The sequence below is a fragment of the Lichenostomus cassidix genome, chromosome 19 (assembly GCF_008360975.1).
Source record: "Lichenostomus cassidix isolate B80296 chromosome 19, HeHo_3.0, whole genome shotgun sequence".
Classification (NCBI taxonomy): Eukaryota; Metazoa; Chordata; class Aves; order Passeriformes; family Meliphagidae; genus Lichenostomus; species Lichenostomus cassidix.
In genome coordinates this window covers 3,222,130-3,236,296 of record NC_139499.1, presented here as the reverse complement: position 1 = coordinate 3,236,296, position 14,167 = coordinate 3,222,130, and the positions used below count along the sequence as shown (strand labels likewise).

General features: G+C 52.1%; 2 protein-coding genes and 1 pseudogene across 4 annotated transcripts; 2 read left to right on the top strand and 1 right to left on the bottom strand.

The window, feature by feature from the left end:
* Positions 1-986: 986 nt before the first annotated feature.
* Positions 987-2,712, top strand: LOC146428983 (fibrinogen-like protein 1-like protein pseudogene; annotated as a pseudogene). Its single transcript, XR_014855695.1, has 2 exons — positions 987-1,080; positions 1,650-2,712. The product of XR_014855695.1 is annotated as a fibrinogen-like protein 1-like protein pseudogene (transcript).
* Positions 2,713-4,235: 1,523 nt separating this feature from the next.
* Positions 4,236-6,275, bottom strand: LOC146428982 (fibrinogen-like protein 1-like protein). 2 transcript variants are annotated; one of them, XM_085078681.1, is made up of 2 exons: positions 6,203-6,275; positions 4,236-5,221 (listed from the first exon to the last, which is right to left on the bottom strand). In XM_085078681.1, the coding sequence occupies exons 1-2, from the start codon at positions 6,258-6,260 to the stop codon at positions 4,581-4,583; spliced, it is 699 nt and encodes a 232-aa protein (XP_084934807.1). In that variant the 5' UTR covers positions 6,261-6,275; the 3' UTR covers positions 4,236-4,580. The 2 variants fall into 2 exon arrangements, with proteins under 2 accessions (XP_084934807.1, XP_084934808.1); XM_085078682.1 differs by having other exon boundaries at positions 4,236-5,215.
* Positions 6,276-10,885: 4,610 nt separating this feature from the next.
* On the top strand, positions 10,886-14,071 carry LOC146428981 (fibrinogen-like protein 1-like protein). Its single transcript, XM_085078875.1, has 4 exons — positions 10,886-10,889; positions 11,569-11,712; positions 11,991-12,053; positions 13,044-14,071. The coding sequence occupies exons 1-4, from the start codon at positions 10,886-10,888 to the stop codon at positions 13,676-13,678; spliced, it is 846 nt and encodes a 281-aa protein (XP_084935001.1). The 3' UTR covers positions 13,679-14,071.
* The last annotated feature ends 96 nt before the right edge of the window (positions 14,072-14,167 follow it).

Genomic DNA, 14,167 nt, shown 5'->3' with positions numbered 1-14,167 from the left:
CCCAGAGCCAGGCTGGGCTGGACTGTAGCAGATTAAACAAGAGCCCCTTGACCAGCTGCAGTGGTGGCAGGCAGGGACAGAGCCATGTTTGCTCTCCATCTGGTTGGTGACTGTGGCATTCAAGTGTTTACTGAGCAATACTCTTCAAAGTTCCCAAATATGCTGTTCCCAGGGGAAATTCCATCCAAGTCGTTAAGCACTCACAGAAGAGACCATTCCAAGGATTCTTGCTGGCACAGGGATTGTTTTCTTTGCAATCCAGGGAGCTGTGTGCTCAGAACCACAGGCACCTCCATCTCAGCTGGTGTTTTCTGTGGGCACAAAGGAAACCTGATCTCCTCTTCCAGCAGAAAAGGAGGGTAGGACTCACCCAGCCTGCCCAGTGCAGAAGGCACTACAAATCCCTCTGTGTGACCATCAACTGCAGAGCTCTGTGCCCCAGAGGGCATTCCTGCAGGGAGAAATGGGTGAGTACAGGGCTGGGAAGTGGGGGCTCCTTGCTGGCAACAGGGAGAGCACAGGTAGGACAGCTCAGCAAGAGGGAGAGGCTCCAGGGACTGGTCCTTGTGCACTGATGGGGAGCAGTGGTACCTGTGCCCTTTGGGGCCACTTGCCATCTCTTTGAGCACCAGCAGCTCATCCCCTGACTTCTGGTTCACCCCCCAAGGCCCCTGCTGCAGGGACCAGCAGTGAAACTTGGCTCAGGCAGTTGTTGAGTGCTTTGCTCTGCCCAAAACTACCCCATGCTTGACCTGTCAGCAGCAGATCAAGGGGAAAAGATCAAGTTGTCTACCCCCTTGGCAAGCTTTGCAGCTTGCAGGGAGCAGCCTGATGCTGCCCAGCATGCACAGTGCCCTCCTGCACCTCACAGGCTCATGTTAACTGTGGTGCTGGCACCATGGGAGGGACAGTGACATTTCTTCTTTTCTCCATTTTGTCCTTTTCTACCAGCTCAGTGCCTTCTGCTCCTTGCTTCCCTGCTCATCTCAGCTGCTCCAGGCCACTCTGTGCATACACAAACCCTAAACACCTTCAATAAGTCTCCCTCCAACACTTCATCGAGTGCTCTGAAGAAAACCAGTAGGTAGCATCCCATTGACATCTCATGTTGTGTGTCTGTGTACAGCCAGCTCTGAGTAGGGCAGGACCCTGCACTGTCCCTGGCCCTGGCACTGCTCTAGGATAGAGGGTGGTAGAGGGGTGGGTGTGTGTGTGTGTGTGCACTGTGCAGGCTGGGAAGGGTGGCTTTGTGCTTAAATGGGTCATTTTCCCTGTTCCCTTAGTCACAGGCAAGGGCTAGGTCCTCTCCCCTTCCCTTTCTCCCAGCATGACCCTGTTCTAGTGGCACAACCCCTTTTTCAAGAGACCCAAGGGAGCCCACTGGTGCCCATTTTCAGTTTTTTGGACTGATACCAGCATAGCTCAGTGAGTCTGGGGTTTTTCACTAGGTCTGACTCCTGCTGGTGTTCCCTACAGAAAAGTAACAGAGGGTTGAGGCCAACCCACTCTCACCTCTAGACCTCTCTGGGCTGGGAGAGCTGATTATCCCCCAGGTGCTCTGGCTAGATGAACCTCTACTGCCCCAGGGAAAGACAAGGTCTTGTCCTGATGCCCAAGCTTTTGTTCTATCTCCCTCTCTCATGCTGCAGCTTGGCCCAGGGACTGCAGCGAGGTCCCTGCTGGCAGCCCCAGTGGTGTGTACATCATCCAGCCCACGGGACTGCACCCCATCATGGTGTACTGCGAGATGAAGGGGGCAGCTGGGAGCTGGACTGTCATCCAGAGGAACCGGCAGGACACGGAGATCAGCTGGGCTGAGTCCTGGAGCACCTACAAGCATGGCTTTGGGAACCTGCACACTGAGTTCTGGCTGGGCACTGAGTACATCCACCAGATCACCAAGCAGAAGGTCTACCAGGTCAGGTTTGTCATCTGGGATGCTGAAAACAACATGAGGTTCGCAGACTACAACCTGTTCAGCCTGGACGATGAGTCCCAGGGCTACCGGCTCAGGCTGGGAGCACACTCAGGGACAGCAGAGGATGCCATGGATTCTGATAATCCCAGGAAAGTGCACAACAACATGAAGTTCTCCACAAAGGATCGGGATCAGGACACTTACAGAGGGAACTGTGCCTCCCGCTACGGGGGTGGGTGGTGGTACTCGGCGTGTTACTCTGTGCGCCTGAACGTCAAGGGAGGCCTGACATGGGGCAAGCTGTGCAAGGGCAACTGCAGAGCCTCGGCCATCCTCATCAAACCAGCTCCATACCACTAGAACTCCTTCCCCCTTCTGTTCACACTGGGCACGTGGCCAGGCCAGTGCTCTGCTGGGGCTGGTTTGGTGATGGGGCCCTGGGGGTGAATAGGTTATTCCTCTACAGCAAGAACTGCTTTGTTTTCCTCCTGTCCTGAAAAGTAGCAAAGCTCCTGGCTCTGCCTCTGGCCATTCACCTGTGGTGGGTTTATTACTAGAATGAATCTTTATCAATGATGTGGTATCCAGTGATGTTCCTTCTGGGGAGAACTCTGTGCTCAGAAACCTAAACCCCTCCTGGTCAGCACGGTCTTATTCTCTGCTTTGTGGGTGCTATCCATTATCACCAGCTACCCTGACCTAAGCTGTACTGACACCAGGCAGGCCATGTCCACAACACATCCCTGATGTAGTCTGTGTTCATCCTGCAGAATAAAATCACTTTCAGACTTGCATAGGTGTCCTTCATTTCTTCAGGAACTCCTTGCAACTGCTGCCCATTTCCTGCCAGAAGCATGCCTGAGGCTTCTGGCGCAGCAAGAAAAAGTTTTCAAAGGAAAATTTTCTCATACAACTCAAGTGAGGAATTAAAGACAAAAGTTTCACTTAAAGAAGAGGGTTGCATTCCAAGGTGGGGATTTTCCAAAAAGGGAATGTAGCATCACACAGCCAACAGCAAGCAGAGGGTGCAAGGGAAGCATCAAGTCAGTCCAACCCTTGCCAGCCATGACCGGGAAAGCCAGGCCAGTGTCACCTTGCCTTGTTAACCTTGTGAACACTGGGAGGGAACTGGGACAGTGGACAGGCAAGAAAGGAACAACAGCACTGCAAGGCCACACAACACCACATGGTTGGTCTGTCTGGGCTGGTGTGAGAGCTGAGACAGCCTGACATGGCAGGGATCCCAGAATTTCAAGATTCAGCTTGGTTCTGTATGGACTTGCTCCAGTGTGGTGATATCTTTGTGCAGGGGACAGCTCAGCAGTGGACATGCTATCTGTGATATGATCTCCCAACGCTGAGCAGAGGGAGGATGTTGGTCTGCTGGGGCTGAACAGAGCAGGAAATGTCTCACTGGCTGCACTCATAGATTCACTGAATATTGAGAGTTGGAAGGGACCCACAAGGCTTATCAAATGCAGCTAATCTCTTTCCAACACAGGCCCAGGAATGCAGCTCAGCATTACTCAGGGCTGGCTGCTGGGTGGAATGCTGTTTACCAGGAGCTCCAAGCCTTTGTCCAGTCTTTCCCCTCCTGTTAGGTTGTACATCCAGGCTGGAGCACCAATGCCTTTTTAAAGCAGCACACATATCTCTTAGTCCAGAAGTGCTGCTCTCAAGGCAGCAGCACCCTCATATCTCCATCTTCCCATGAAGCAGTGCTGCCCACTGGCAGGTGCCTCCAGAGCTGCCAAGGAATGCTCCTTGAGAACTCCATAGCTCCTCAGGAACAATGCACTGCTGCAGCTCTGCAGGGTGCCCTGGGACCTTGGTCACAGACCTTGGCTCCAGAGTCCCATGTTGGTCAGCATTCCCAGCCACAAACCTTCCTTGAGCTCAGCTTTCCTCCCAAAGACTGAGGAGAGGAACTGTGGATTCTTTTAAGCCTCAAGTTCAAACTCACTCCCTCAGGGAGCCCCACTGCCCTCTCCACACTCCAGGCTGTGGTGCTTTCTTCCCTTTCCCAGCACAGAGCAACCACCCAGCCATGGGCAGGGGCAAACTACGAGTGAGAGTTTTGCATGATCAGGGTTTTGATGGCCCTATTGGCTAGTTGTAGCCTTACAGCCACAGCCCAGTGTGCAGTGGCTGGAACAAGCCATTGGAAGGAATATTGCCTAACACAAGTTCTTTCCCCCCACCAAGTCTGCCACCCTGAAGACTGGAGAGATCCCCCCACACCAGTGTGCAGGTAGACACAAGGCAGCACAGTCTGGCTCCAGGTTTTATTGCAGCTGATTCCTCCTCAGTGGGTAGCAGAGCTGTGGGGTGTGCAGGGCCTGGGGAGGGAGCAGGGCCTGAGCAAAGCGGGGTTCACTGACTGCAGGGGAAGGGAACTGGCACCATGTCCCCCTCCCCAGGACAGGAGCGGGTGCACCCACCCCAAACCAGTGCCACTGCCTGGCAGCACCATGGCACTGGACAAAGCTGCCCGAGTGCCTGGTGCTCCAGGCAATGACTCCTGAGCCCCAGAGCTGCTGTGCTTCAGCTGGTGAGGGAACAGGAGCTGCGGGCAGAGCAGGATGTGCACTGGGACTGGCATGGGAATGGGGCACTGAGCTGGGGATGGTGGCAGCCCCTCACTCCTGGGGGCTGGGCACGGTCAGCACACATCTGTGGGTTTGACCAGGATGAGGGAGGACGCGCAGTCACCATTATCACAGAATCCTGGCCAAACGATGTAGTTTTTGGCATTGAGCAGGACGTTCTGGCACCTGTTGTACCACCACCCCCCGTAGCTCTTGGCGCAGTTCCCGCTGTACTGGTCCTGGTCCTTGTCGACTGTGCTGAACTTCATGTTGTCATGAATGCCCCCCTTCTTGGGGTGGTAGAGGGTCAGGTAGTCGTCCCCATCACCAGAATGCCGGCCCAGCCTCAGAGGATACCCGCTGGCCTCGTTCTCCACTCTGAAGATGTCATACTCAGCATAGTGGGTGACGTTGCCTTTGTCCCTCACGACGAAGCGCACCTTGTAGGTGCCCTGCTGGGTCAGCAGGTGCAGATACTCAGTGCCCAGCCAGTAGTCGCTGTGCACATTCCCGAAGCCATACTTGTAGGTGGTCCAGGATTGCTTCCACGTGAGCTCAGTGTCGTGAGAGTTTCTCTGGACGACTGTCCAGCCCTTGCCTTCGGTGTCCATGTCACACCAGACCACACGAGGAGGGGACCTGGCTGGCTGGATGACGTACACACCGCTGGGGCTGCTCTTGCGGAGGTGGCTGCAGTCTGGGGGGAAGCCTGCAGCTGCAGGAGCTAACACCAGGTGGGGGGAGAGAGAAGGTCTGTGAGTCTATCAGGACAACAAGGAGCTTCTGAAGAGCAGTGAGGACTCAGGACAAAAAGGGGTGGTTCTGTCTGTGGGTTTTTCACTGGCTCATCCTTAAGGGAACCTGAAGGTCTCTGAGCCAGTGGTGTCTGTAAGAGCTCTGCAACCTATTTCTCATAATTTGCTGTTTCATGATTTGGAGCCTTCTAATGCATCTTGCCAAGGAAAGAAGTGGGGGGGATATCTCCAGGATGCCAATGATGTCCTCCAAGTATATCTGGCTCACATACCCTTAATATACTAGCTACACCTCTTGAGAGGACCAGAAGTATCCAAAATGCTCCACTGGATGAAGATATGTAATGAAAATTTATGTTTTCCCTAGGGCTCATGGCATTTGATAAGAAGGCTTAGTTCTGCCTTGGTTTCATAGGGACCTCTTCCCCTAGCTTGTTATAATTGATCCAGTCTCTCATGACTTACTAGCCAAAATAATTTGCCATCTAATTTGCTTTTCTTGGTTTGTGTCTGATGGGAGACAATTTGCTGTGGGTAATTCTAATTCAACCCATGAACCTCTAGGGTCTTGCAGATACTGTAATCCTCCCTTGCAGGGAGGAAGGGAATGCTTTTAATGCAACAAGAGCTAAACAAAAAGCCAAATAGCTGGGAGGATCTCTCCTAGAACTGAGCCTCACAAACCTGGCACAGCAATCCTTCCAAGCTGGGGTGTTTTGGCAGAAACCCGTTGCTTTCAGCACGGACCCACCAAGGGGATGAAGGTGGCTTGGCAGGAGTCAGGCTGTAAAAGCCACAGCCCAGGGGCTGTATGTGTGAGGAGTTCCTGTGCTGTGCCCCCCTTTGGGTGTTTACTGGCCTTCCCTACCACAGAGCAGACTAGAGAGTGCTGCTCTGCCCCTCAGTGCCCAGCCTGTGCCCCCCATGCACCCCCTACTCACCACTCCGGGGGCTGGCAGTGGGCTTGGCTGGGCCAGCGCTGGCGCAGAGGAGAAGCATTGCCACCACGGTGGGCAGGAGGACAAGGTCCCGGTGCAGCCAGGGTGTCCCAGCCTGGAGCCCTGGGAAGGAAAGTGCAAATCACCACCAGGATCCCTGGGCAACCTCTACCCATCACCATCAAGATTCCTGAGCAGACCCCTGCCCATCACTGCCAGGATCCCTGGGCAGCCCCTGGGATGCTGGGAGCAGGTAAGGCAGAGTCAGGATGCAGTCAGGAGCAGAAGCTGCAGCTTTGGGATAGGCTCTGCCCTTCAAGGCTGAAGCAAGGTGAGAAATGACTGTCACCTCCTGATCAGCCCCTTCCCTACACCATGCAGTGACCTTCAGTTTGTTGTCAGAACCTGCAGCCCAAGAGAGCAAAGAGATCCGTGACACAGCTGGATATGGGAACAGTAGTTTGCTGGGGGGAAGTCACAAGAAACAGCTCTTTTTGGAGTAATCACACTTAAGTCTTTCATGTAAACCACTCCAGCCTAACAACAGCTAGAAGGAAACCATCCCAGAGGATGGGTCCTGATGCACTGCTCCCCAGCAGACAGAAGGAAATCTCCTGGCCCACATAGGGATACAAAGCCTGTGTGCTAACCAACAGCATCCCCCTACACCCTGCACTAACTCAGCTCCTGGGGGAGATGCCACCCTGCCTGGGGCAGGATCCCTGAGCAGCCACACATGCCACATGCATTGGTCAAGTAGGGAAAGGACCAAGGTGAAGCTTAGGTTTCCATATTAACCTCCCTTGACAGGATGTTGGAACACATGGCAGAAGCAGCCTGGGGCAGGCACAGGCTGGCACCATGCATGTGTGTTGTTTGGTGCTTTGCTCTGGGACCCCTCCTGCTCCCAGGGAAACTCACAGCTGCTGTCCTGCTCATCATTCCCTGTGCCTTTGCATACTCACCCCGTGAGGTGTCATTTGAGCTCAGCACCACACTGCAGTGAGGTGTGCCTGAGCAGGAAACTCACCCATCATGACAGCACAGCTGCGCAGAGAGCAGGAACCCAGAGGTGCAGCTCCCATGCTGAGCTGTCCACCTGGCTTTATAGGCACTGCACACACCCACCTGTGCTCACACTCATCATCTCTATAGGCACAAGGAGCCACTTGCAGATTGTGACTCGAGCAGTTTCCAGATCCCATGACAGCACAGCTGAGGGGAGGGAGGCATGTCCTTCCAGCCAGAGAGGTACAGAATAACCCCCTCCATACTGAGGGATTTCAATTATTGACTGTCCCTGTACAAACACTCCATAGGCATTGCACACTTGGAGCAAATTCTGGAGAGCTGTGATCAAAGTGAAGTGGAAAGACCCAGCTTTTTAAGGATATGGAGAAACTAGCAAAGGGGGAGAGGTCTATGTGACCAGTCCCAAGCATGACCTTGGAAAGTTGAGGACAGGTCCTCAAGAGAGGTGGCTGCTCACTAACTCTCCCCTGGCAGGTTTTGGGATCAGTCACTGGGCTGGAGTCAGTGTCCAGCAGCCAGAGCCACAGTGTCCCCTGGCACCCCAGTCTGCATGCTCTGAGCAAAGGCTCCAGGTGACAAACAGGTGTCTGTGGATCCCTTTGCCACTCTCCTTCCCAATCCCCATCTTTGGCCTTCAGCCCCAGGAATGTTGACAAGGAGTTTCTCTGTTTACTGGATCAAAATGCTCTCAGGACAAATGCTTTGGGAGGACTGTTCTTCCTGCCAGAAGGTCTACGAAGCTCCATCAGGTTTTCAAGTCAAGTTTAAGAGGATAAAGATGTGGCCCTTCTACCTTCCTCTTCTGTGCTGGTTTCTGATCAGACTATTTTTCATGGCAGAACTTCACACCTGCTGTTCACAGCAGTCCAGTGAGGCTCCTACCAAACTTTCCATACTGTGGGAATCAAGCAGTGCCACTTGCAGGCTTTGATGGACAGTGGTATCCAGACCTCTCCAAGATAATGGATCCCTGGTAAGGAATTCCTGGATTGACAGAATGAGAGAAAATAGCCTCAAGTTGCATCAGGGGAGTTTTAGATTAGATATTAGGAAAAATTTCTTCATGGAAAAGGTTGTCAAGCACTGGAACAAGCTGCTGAGGGCAGTGATAGAGTCACCATCCCTGGAAACATTCCAAAAATGTGGATGTGACACTTGAGGACATGGTTTATTGGTGAACACAGTGATGCTGTGTTGGCTCTTGGACTTACTGATCGTAGAGATCTTTTCTAACCTCAATGATTCCATGATTCCATGATCAAGTTCCGTCTGAACCCTCCGGTGTCACCCCTGCTAGCTTGGTGAGAGGCTGGGAGCCAAGGGTTAGCTGAGGAGGTGATGTCTGTCCTGCCAGGTCCAAGCATGATGGACAGGGCTGAGTATTGGCTCCAGGTGAGGCAGACAATCCTGGATCCAGGATCATGGATGAAGGGACACAGGGCAGAGGGCAGGGCTGGAAATATGCTACTGCAAGGATGTGAGCAGGAAATAAACCATTAACAGAGTAAGTCTGAGATCCATCTAGAAAAAGTGGATGGAGAGGGGACTCGAGCCCAAGACTTGTGCTGCATGGCTCAGATGGGACTGGAGGTCTATGGCTGAGTTCAAACTGACCTCATGGCCCAGGGGCAGGTCCTGGGTGGGACAGGCCACCAGCCACAAGGGACACAGCTGTTAACCCTGAAAGGGCAAATCTCCCCAGCTGGGCTGGCTGTGTGGGGCCCAGATACACAGGGCATCCAAGACCAGAAGGACATCTGGTGGTTTGGCCTCAGTGCCAAAACAGTGACAACTTGAATGGGCTGTTTAGGGTCACATCTGGGTCAGTTGTGAATGTCAAGGAATGGAGGTCCCACAGCTTCTTTTTTTTTTTTTTTTTCAGTCTTTTGAACACACTGAGGCTGAATTTTTTAAAATCTAATTTCCCTTCCTTCCCCTTGTGTCTGTTGGCTCTCATGCTTCCCTGGGCACCCCAAGGAGAGTCACAGAATGACAAGGTGACAGTATAATTTAGGTTGGGAGTGACTTCTTGAGGCCATCTGGTCCAAACCATGCTCAAGCAGGTCCTTGTCCAGTCAAGTTGTGAACACCTCTAAGGAGAAAAATACCACAGCCTCTCTCTGGACACTTGTTCCAGTAAATTGACCAAGCTCATGTGAAAGAAAAGCTCTATTTCTAACTTGAATTTCCATGCTCCAGCTTAGATCCTGCTACTCTTGCCTGAACTGCCCTGGTAGTCTTACCTGGATACTTCTGGAGCTGAAGCTGCTGCTCTGCACAGGGGATGCCCACACAGGACACAGCCCTCCAGCTGCTCTCTCACCTGTGGAAGTGAATAATCCCATCATTCACCCTCCTGGCTGCATTTGTCCAGATGCAGCCTGGGATGCAGCAACAAACAGATCTGTGGTTCCTTCAGTGTCAAACATTGATCAAGGCCAGGTTGGACAGGGCTTGGAGCAACATGGTCTAGTGGAAGGTGTCCCTGCCCATGGCAGGGGGATGGAGCAAGATGATCTTTGAAGAAACCTTCCAACACAAACCTTTCTGTGTTTCTATAAAATACACTGAACAGGAGCTGGACCCCAGGATAGAGCTGGGAGTTAGGAGAAATCCCCTCTGTGAACTTTCTCCTGCCTGCTTTGCTCATCCTAATCTTCAAATGGATTTTCAGCCTCCTGGAAAAGCTGGCTGGAAGCTGTTGGAGAAGTCCTGCTGAGGGTCACTGCCTGCCCTTGCACAGGCACAGCAGGACTGGCACAGGAGTGTTCATGACCAGGTGACCACACTGCAAGGACACAGCCTGTGACAAAAAGCCCAGCCTGTCCAGCCCAGGGTAGGTGCTGAGCTCCAGAAGCCCTCACAACTCAGAGCACTGCAGGCATCCATCCCTGGGAAAAGGGAGGTCTGGCATTTTCTGCAAGACATCCATGGTGTAAGCACTCCTAGAGCAGAGAGGGGCTTGAAGTGGGACCATTTTACATCAGTGGCACTTCACAACGCCCAAAGCTCCCTTGTGATTGCTGCAAGGGCCACCACGGCACTGAGGGACCACGGTGGACATTGCACAAAGGGCAGCATGATGGTGGCAGGGCAGGGGTGTCAGGAGCCCCTGGAGTGGCACTTTCTGAAGCTGGTGCACAGTTTCCCAGGAACACTGGAGTACCTCTTCCCTGAAGGGTCTGTGGTGTCCCCAGGGGCTGTTGAGCTCAATGTGGACTCTGGAGAGAGTGATTTACGCCTGGTGTTTGATTTCCATCCAGGAGGTGAAAGTCATCTGGGTATTTACTCACCAGTTGAGCTGCGTGGAGATACCCCAAGCACGTCATTCCCTGGGGAAACCCTGCTCTGTAAAGTGTGGTTATTTCAAGGCATTTGCTTATTGGCACCAAATTATTTGCTTTGCCTCTGAAGAAAGCTCTTCACCTGTGTGACACACAGACTTCATTGTCTGAGGACTGATCACTTGATAGTGAAGAGCAAATAAGCCCTAAGCCAGTGGTCCTGCTGCCAACCAGAGGACAAGTGCTGAGGTTTGGGTCTCATGCCTCCACCCCTTCACCTGCTCAGCCCTATAACTTTCAGGCTGGACAGCCCTCCAGCCAGGCAAAAACCACCCAGCTTTGTGCTCTGCAGGGTCACAGCAGAGACGGCATGGGTGAGTGCAGGGTGGGATGGAGGGGAAGGGTTGGGATGGGATGGGATGGGATGGGATGGGATGGGATGGGATGGGATGGCACCTCTGTGTGTGAGTGCAGATCACAGGGTACCCCAGCACTTTGTCTGTCCTCCCCACACCCTGGATATCCTTTTGTTGAGTCCATTGCCTTGTCTGTGCTGCTCTGCCATGGGCTAGGAGCTGGGGCAGCAGCCTGCATGCTCTGCTGTTTCCAGGCTGTACCAGTGTAGCCCTGGAGTGCCACACAGAGCATTTTACAAGCTTCATATTTACCATTCTTTGCAATTTTCAGTTCTCAAAAAAACATGCTAAATACTCTAGGCTAGAAAAGGGAATTTTTAGATTTTTTCCTGCTGAATAAGTGATATTGAACAGGTACCCAGGGATTTGTAGGGATTTCTGATTACAAACACTTTGGGTTTGAACAAGGTTTTGGCACTTCTTCTGTCTCAAAAACCACTACAGCAGGTGTCACCACTAATGACTCCTGCTAATGAGTATATGACAGTTCACCTAAATGAGCTCATCTACATGGGGCTCATGGCTCCAAGAGGGAGGTCTACACAGAGTTTTATTTTCCTTTTATACTCTAAATGGCATTAGTGGCTTTCTAATAGAAGAGTTATTATCTCTTTCTTCCAATCTCTTCCCATTTCAGCTACCCAGAGCCTTTGTCTCCTGCTTTTTACCTCCCTGCTGGCCCTGGCAGCATCTTTTCCTGACATTGACATAAGGAACTTGTACCTCCTCAATGGCACGATGGATGACATTATGAATGCTCCCCCAGAGTCCTCCGAGCCCAGTAAGTATGACCCTGCAACAGGGAGAGGCAAGCAAGGTCCTAATCAGTCAGATCCTACGTGGCAAACATCCTCACCAACCTGCCCACACCCCTGTCACACACTAAATACTGCTCTGAGAGTGTCTTACTGGAACAAGAGTAGCCTCAGGGTCCCCCTCTGCTTGCTGCCTGTCTCATCTCCAGAGAGATGAACATCATCTGGAGAAGACTGAGCTCTCCTAGCAGGCATTTGGGATGTCTGCTCTCCACACTCACTCCTGTCTCCTCTGTTCATTCAGATGATGGTGATGGACACGTCCGACTGGCCAGAGACATCGCCCACCACCCGCCGGCGACCCATGGTGAGTCCCTGCATCCCCCTGGGAGGTTTCATCCTCACTGGGCTCACCAAGGACTCTCAGACAACTTATCCATGTCTTAGACATGCACTGGTTCCTCCCAGGAATGTGTTGATTTTCTGATGGGCTGCAGAGGTGCCACAGCTCATAACCTTGGGGGGACTCTGCTACCAGCTGTGTCCTCAGTACTTGATGAGGTGCTTTTGCATGGGGGATTCTCCAGATAAAGGTCCACACTGGAAAGTGATGCTTCATTAGTGGGAAGTGGTCATTTTCCTATTTTCACTACACAGTTGATGAGAAGACTGGGTCTGACAGAGTTGCTGAACTGGCTGGATCAACATTAGCCCCTAAGACCACAGAGAGGTCATATCTGGGTGGGGACAACTGGTGACAGAGGTACTGAGAGTACTGCCCTGTAGTGTGTAGGTGCATTCAGCTGTTTGTTTATGAGGTGCAGACACTCTGGAGCATGGAAAGGCCATAATCAAATCTGACAAATCAGGAAATCTCCAAAGAGAAGACAACAATGGCTTTGCCCTGCTAAGATCCCAAGGGCTGATCTAATTGTTAGAGATATAGATGTCATCATCACCCTCTCTCTAGGGGTTTCTGAGTTTACTGCAAAGTGCTAAACTTCTGTGCTGTATCAGCAAGTGACTTTGTCCCCCAAATATACATTTGTCTGTGGTGATACATCAGCTGCATGACACAGGCAAATCACTGAGACTGAACCCACCCTGAGTGAGGGTGCTTGGGTGATGGTGACGCCTGGCTTGTTCTCACCAGCCATTTTGGCAGTGTGCCCCCATCAGTTTGCATCCTGTCTTAGGAAGATGTGAAACTCAGCTCTTACACTGATCATGTCAAGATTTTGATTTACTCCTGTGAGCTCATGGCAGGAATGCAACCTAGGAATGTATGTGCAAAAGGATGTAGACAAGGGAAATATACCACTTTTAGTAAGATTTAATAACCATCTCTTGTTTCCAGCCTCAGGCTGGCCCAAGGACTGCAGTGAGATTCCCCGTGGAAGCCACAGCGGCGTCTACATCATCCAACCCAAAGGGCTCCACCACCTCGTGGTGTACTGCGAGATGAACGTGACCCACGGGGGCTGGACCGTCATCCAGAGGAACCAGAGGGACACCCCAGTCACCTGGGCTGAGTCCTGGAGCACCTACAAGTTTGGCTTTGGGAACGTGCGCACCGAGTACTGGCTGGGCACCGAGTACATCCACCAGATCGCCAAGCAGAAGGTCTACCAGGTCAGGTTTGTCATCCAGGACTCTGCAGACACCTTCAGCTTCGCAGACTACAACCTGTTCAGCGTGGAAGATGAGTCCCAGGGCTACAGGCTCAGGCTGGGTGCTTACAATGGAACAGCTGGGGATGCCATGACCTCAGACAACCCCAACAACATGCACGACAACATGAAATTCTCCACAAAGGATCGGGATCAGGACACTTACAGTAAGAACTGTGCCTACAGCTATGAGGGTGGGTGGTGGTACTCATCGTGTTATTCTGTGAGGCTGAATTACAAGGGAGGCCTGTCATGGGGCAGCCTGTGCAAGGGGAACTGCAAATCCTCTCTTATCCTCATCAAACCAGCTTCGTATTGTTAGTGCTTCTTCCTCCTCCTGTCCACAGTGGACACTCTGCAAAGGCTCTGCATGGCCAAAGAGTGTGAGCCTCTCTGGAGCAGAGCAAGGAGTCCAAGGGTAGCAGGGCTTTAATGAAATGCCTCTTTACAATCCCCTGCTCCTATTGCAGACTCCCCTCTGCTCAGCTCCATTCCCCTGTGCTTGCCAGTGATTCCCTGTAACTGTGTTCATAATCAAGAACTAAAAAAATCACTTATGAAATTTGTGGATTCCACATGTACCCTCCCTGTGGAATGAAGACACTCAGCCCTGCAGTTACATCAGAATTTCCTTGCTGTCTCCAGAACTCACAGAAAGCAAAAAAGCTGCATGCCCCAAATTTCCATATACTCTGAGCCTCTCTGCAGTGTCTGGTAAAACATCCAATAAACATGCTTGCTTGAGCTCATTCTTCAGTAATGACATCTGTTCTGTATCTCTGATGTTCTCCCGTGAGACCCAAGAAATCCC

Excerpts from the sequence above, each read along its gene's own strand:
- LOC146428982 (XM_085078681.1), bottom strand. The coding sequence starts at position 6,260 with ATGCTTCTCCTCTGCGCCAGCGCTGGCCCAGCCAAGCCCACTGCCAGC. Across the intron at positions 5,222-6,202 it reads CACTGCCAGCCCCCGGAGTG|CTGCAGGCTTCCCCCCAGAC; the intron begins GTGAGTAGGGGG and ends TAGCTCCTGCAG.
- LOC146428981 (XM_085078875.1), top strand. Across the intron at positions 11,713-11,990 it reads CCCAGAGTCCTCCGAGCCCA|ATGATGGTGATGGACACGTC; the intron begins GTAAGTATGACC and ends CTGTTCATTCAG. Across the intron at positions 12,054-13,043 it reads CCACCCGCCGGCGACCCATG|CCTCAGGCTGGCCCAAGGAC; the intron begins GTGAGTCCCTGC and ends TCTTGTTTCCAG.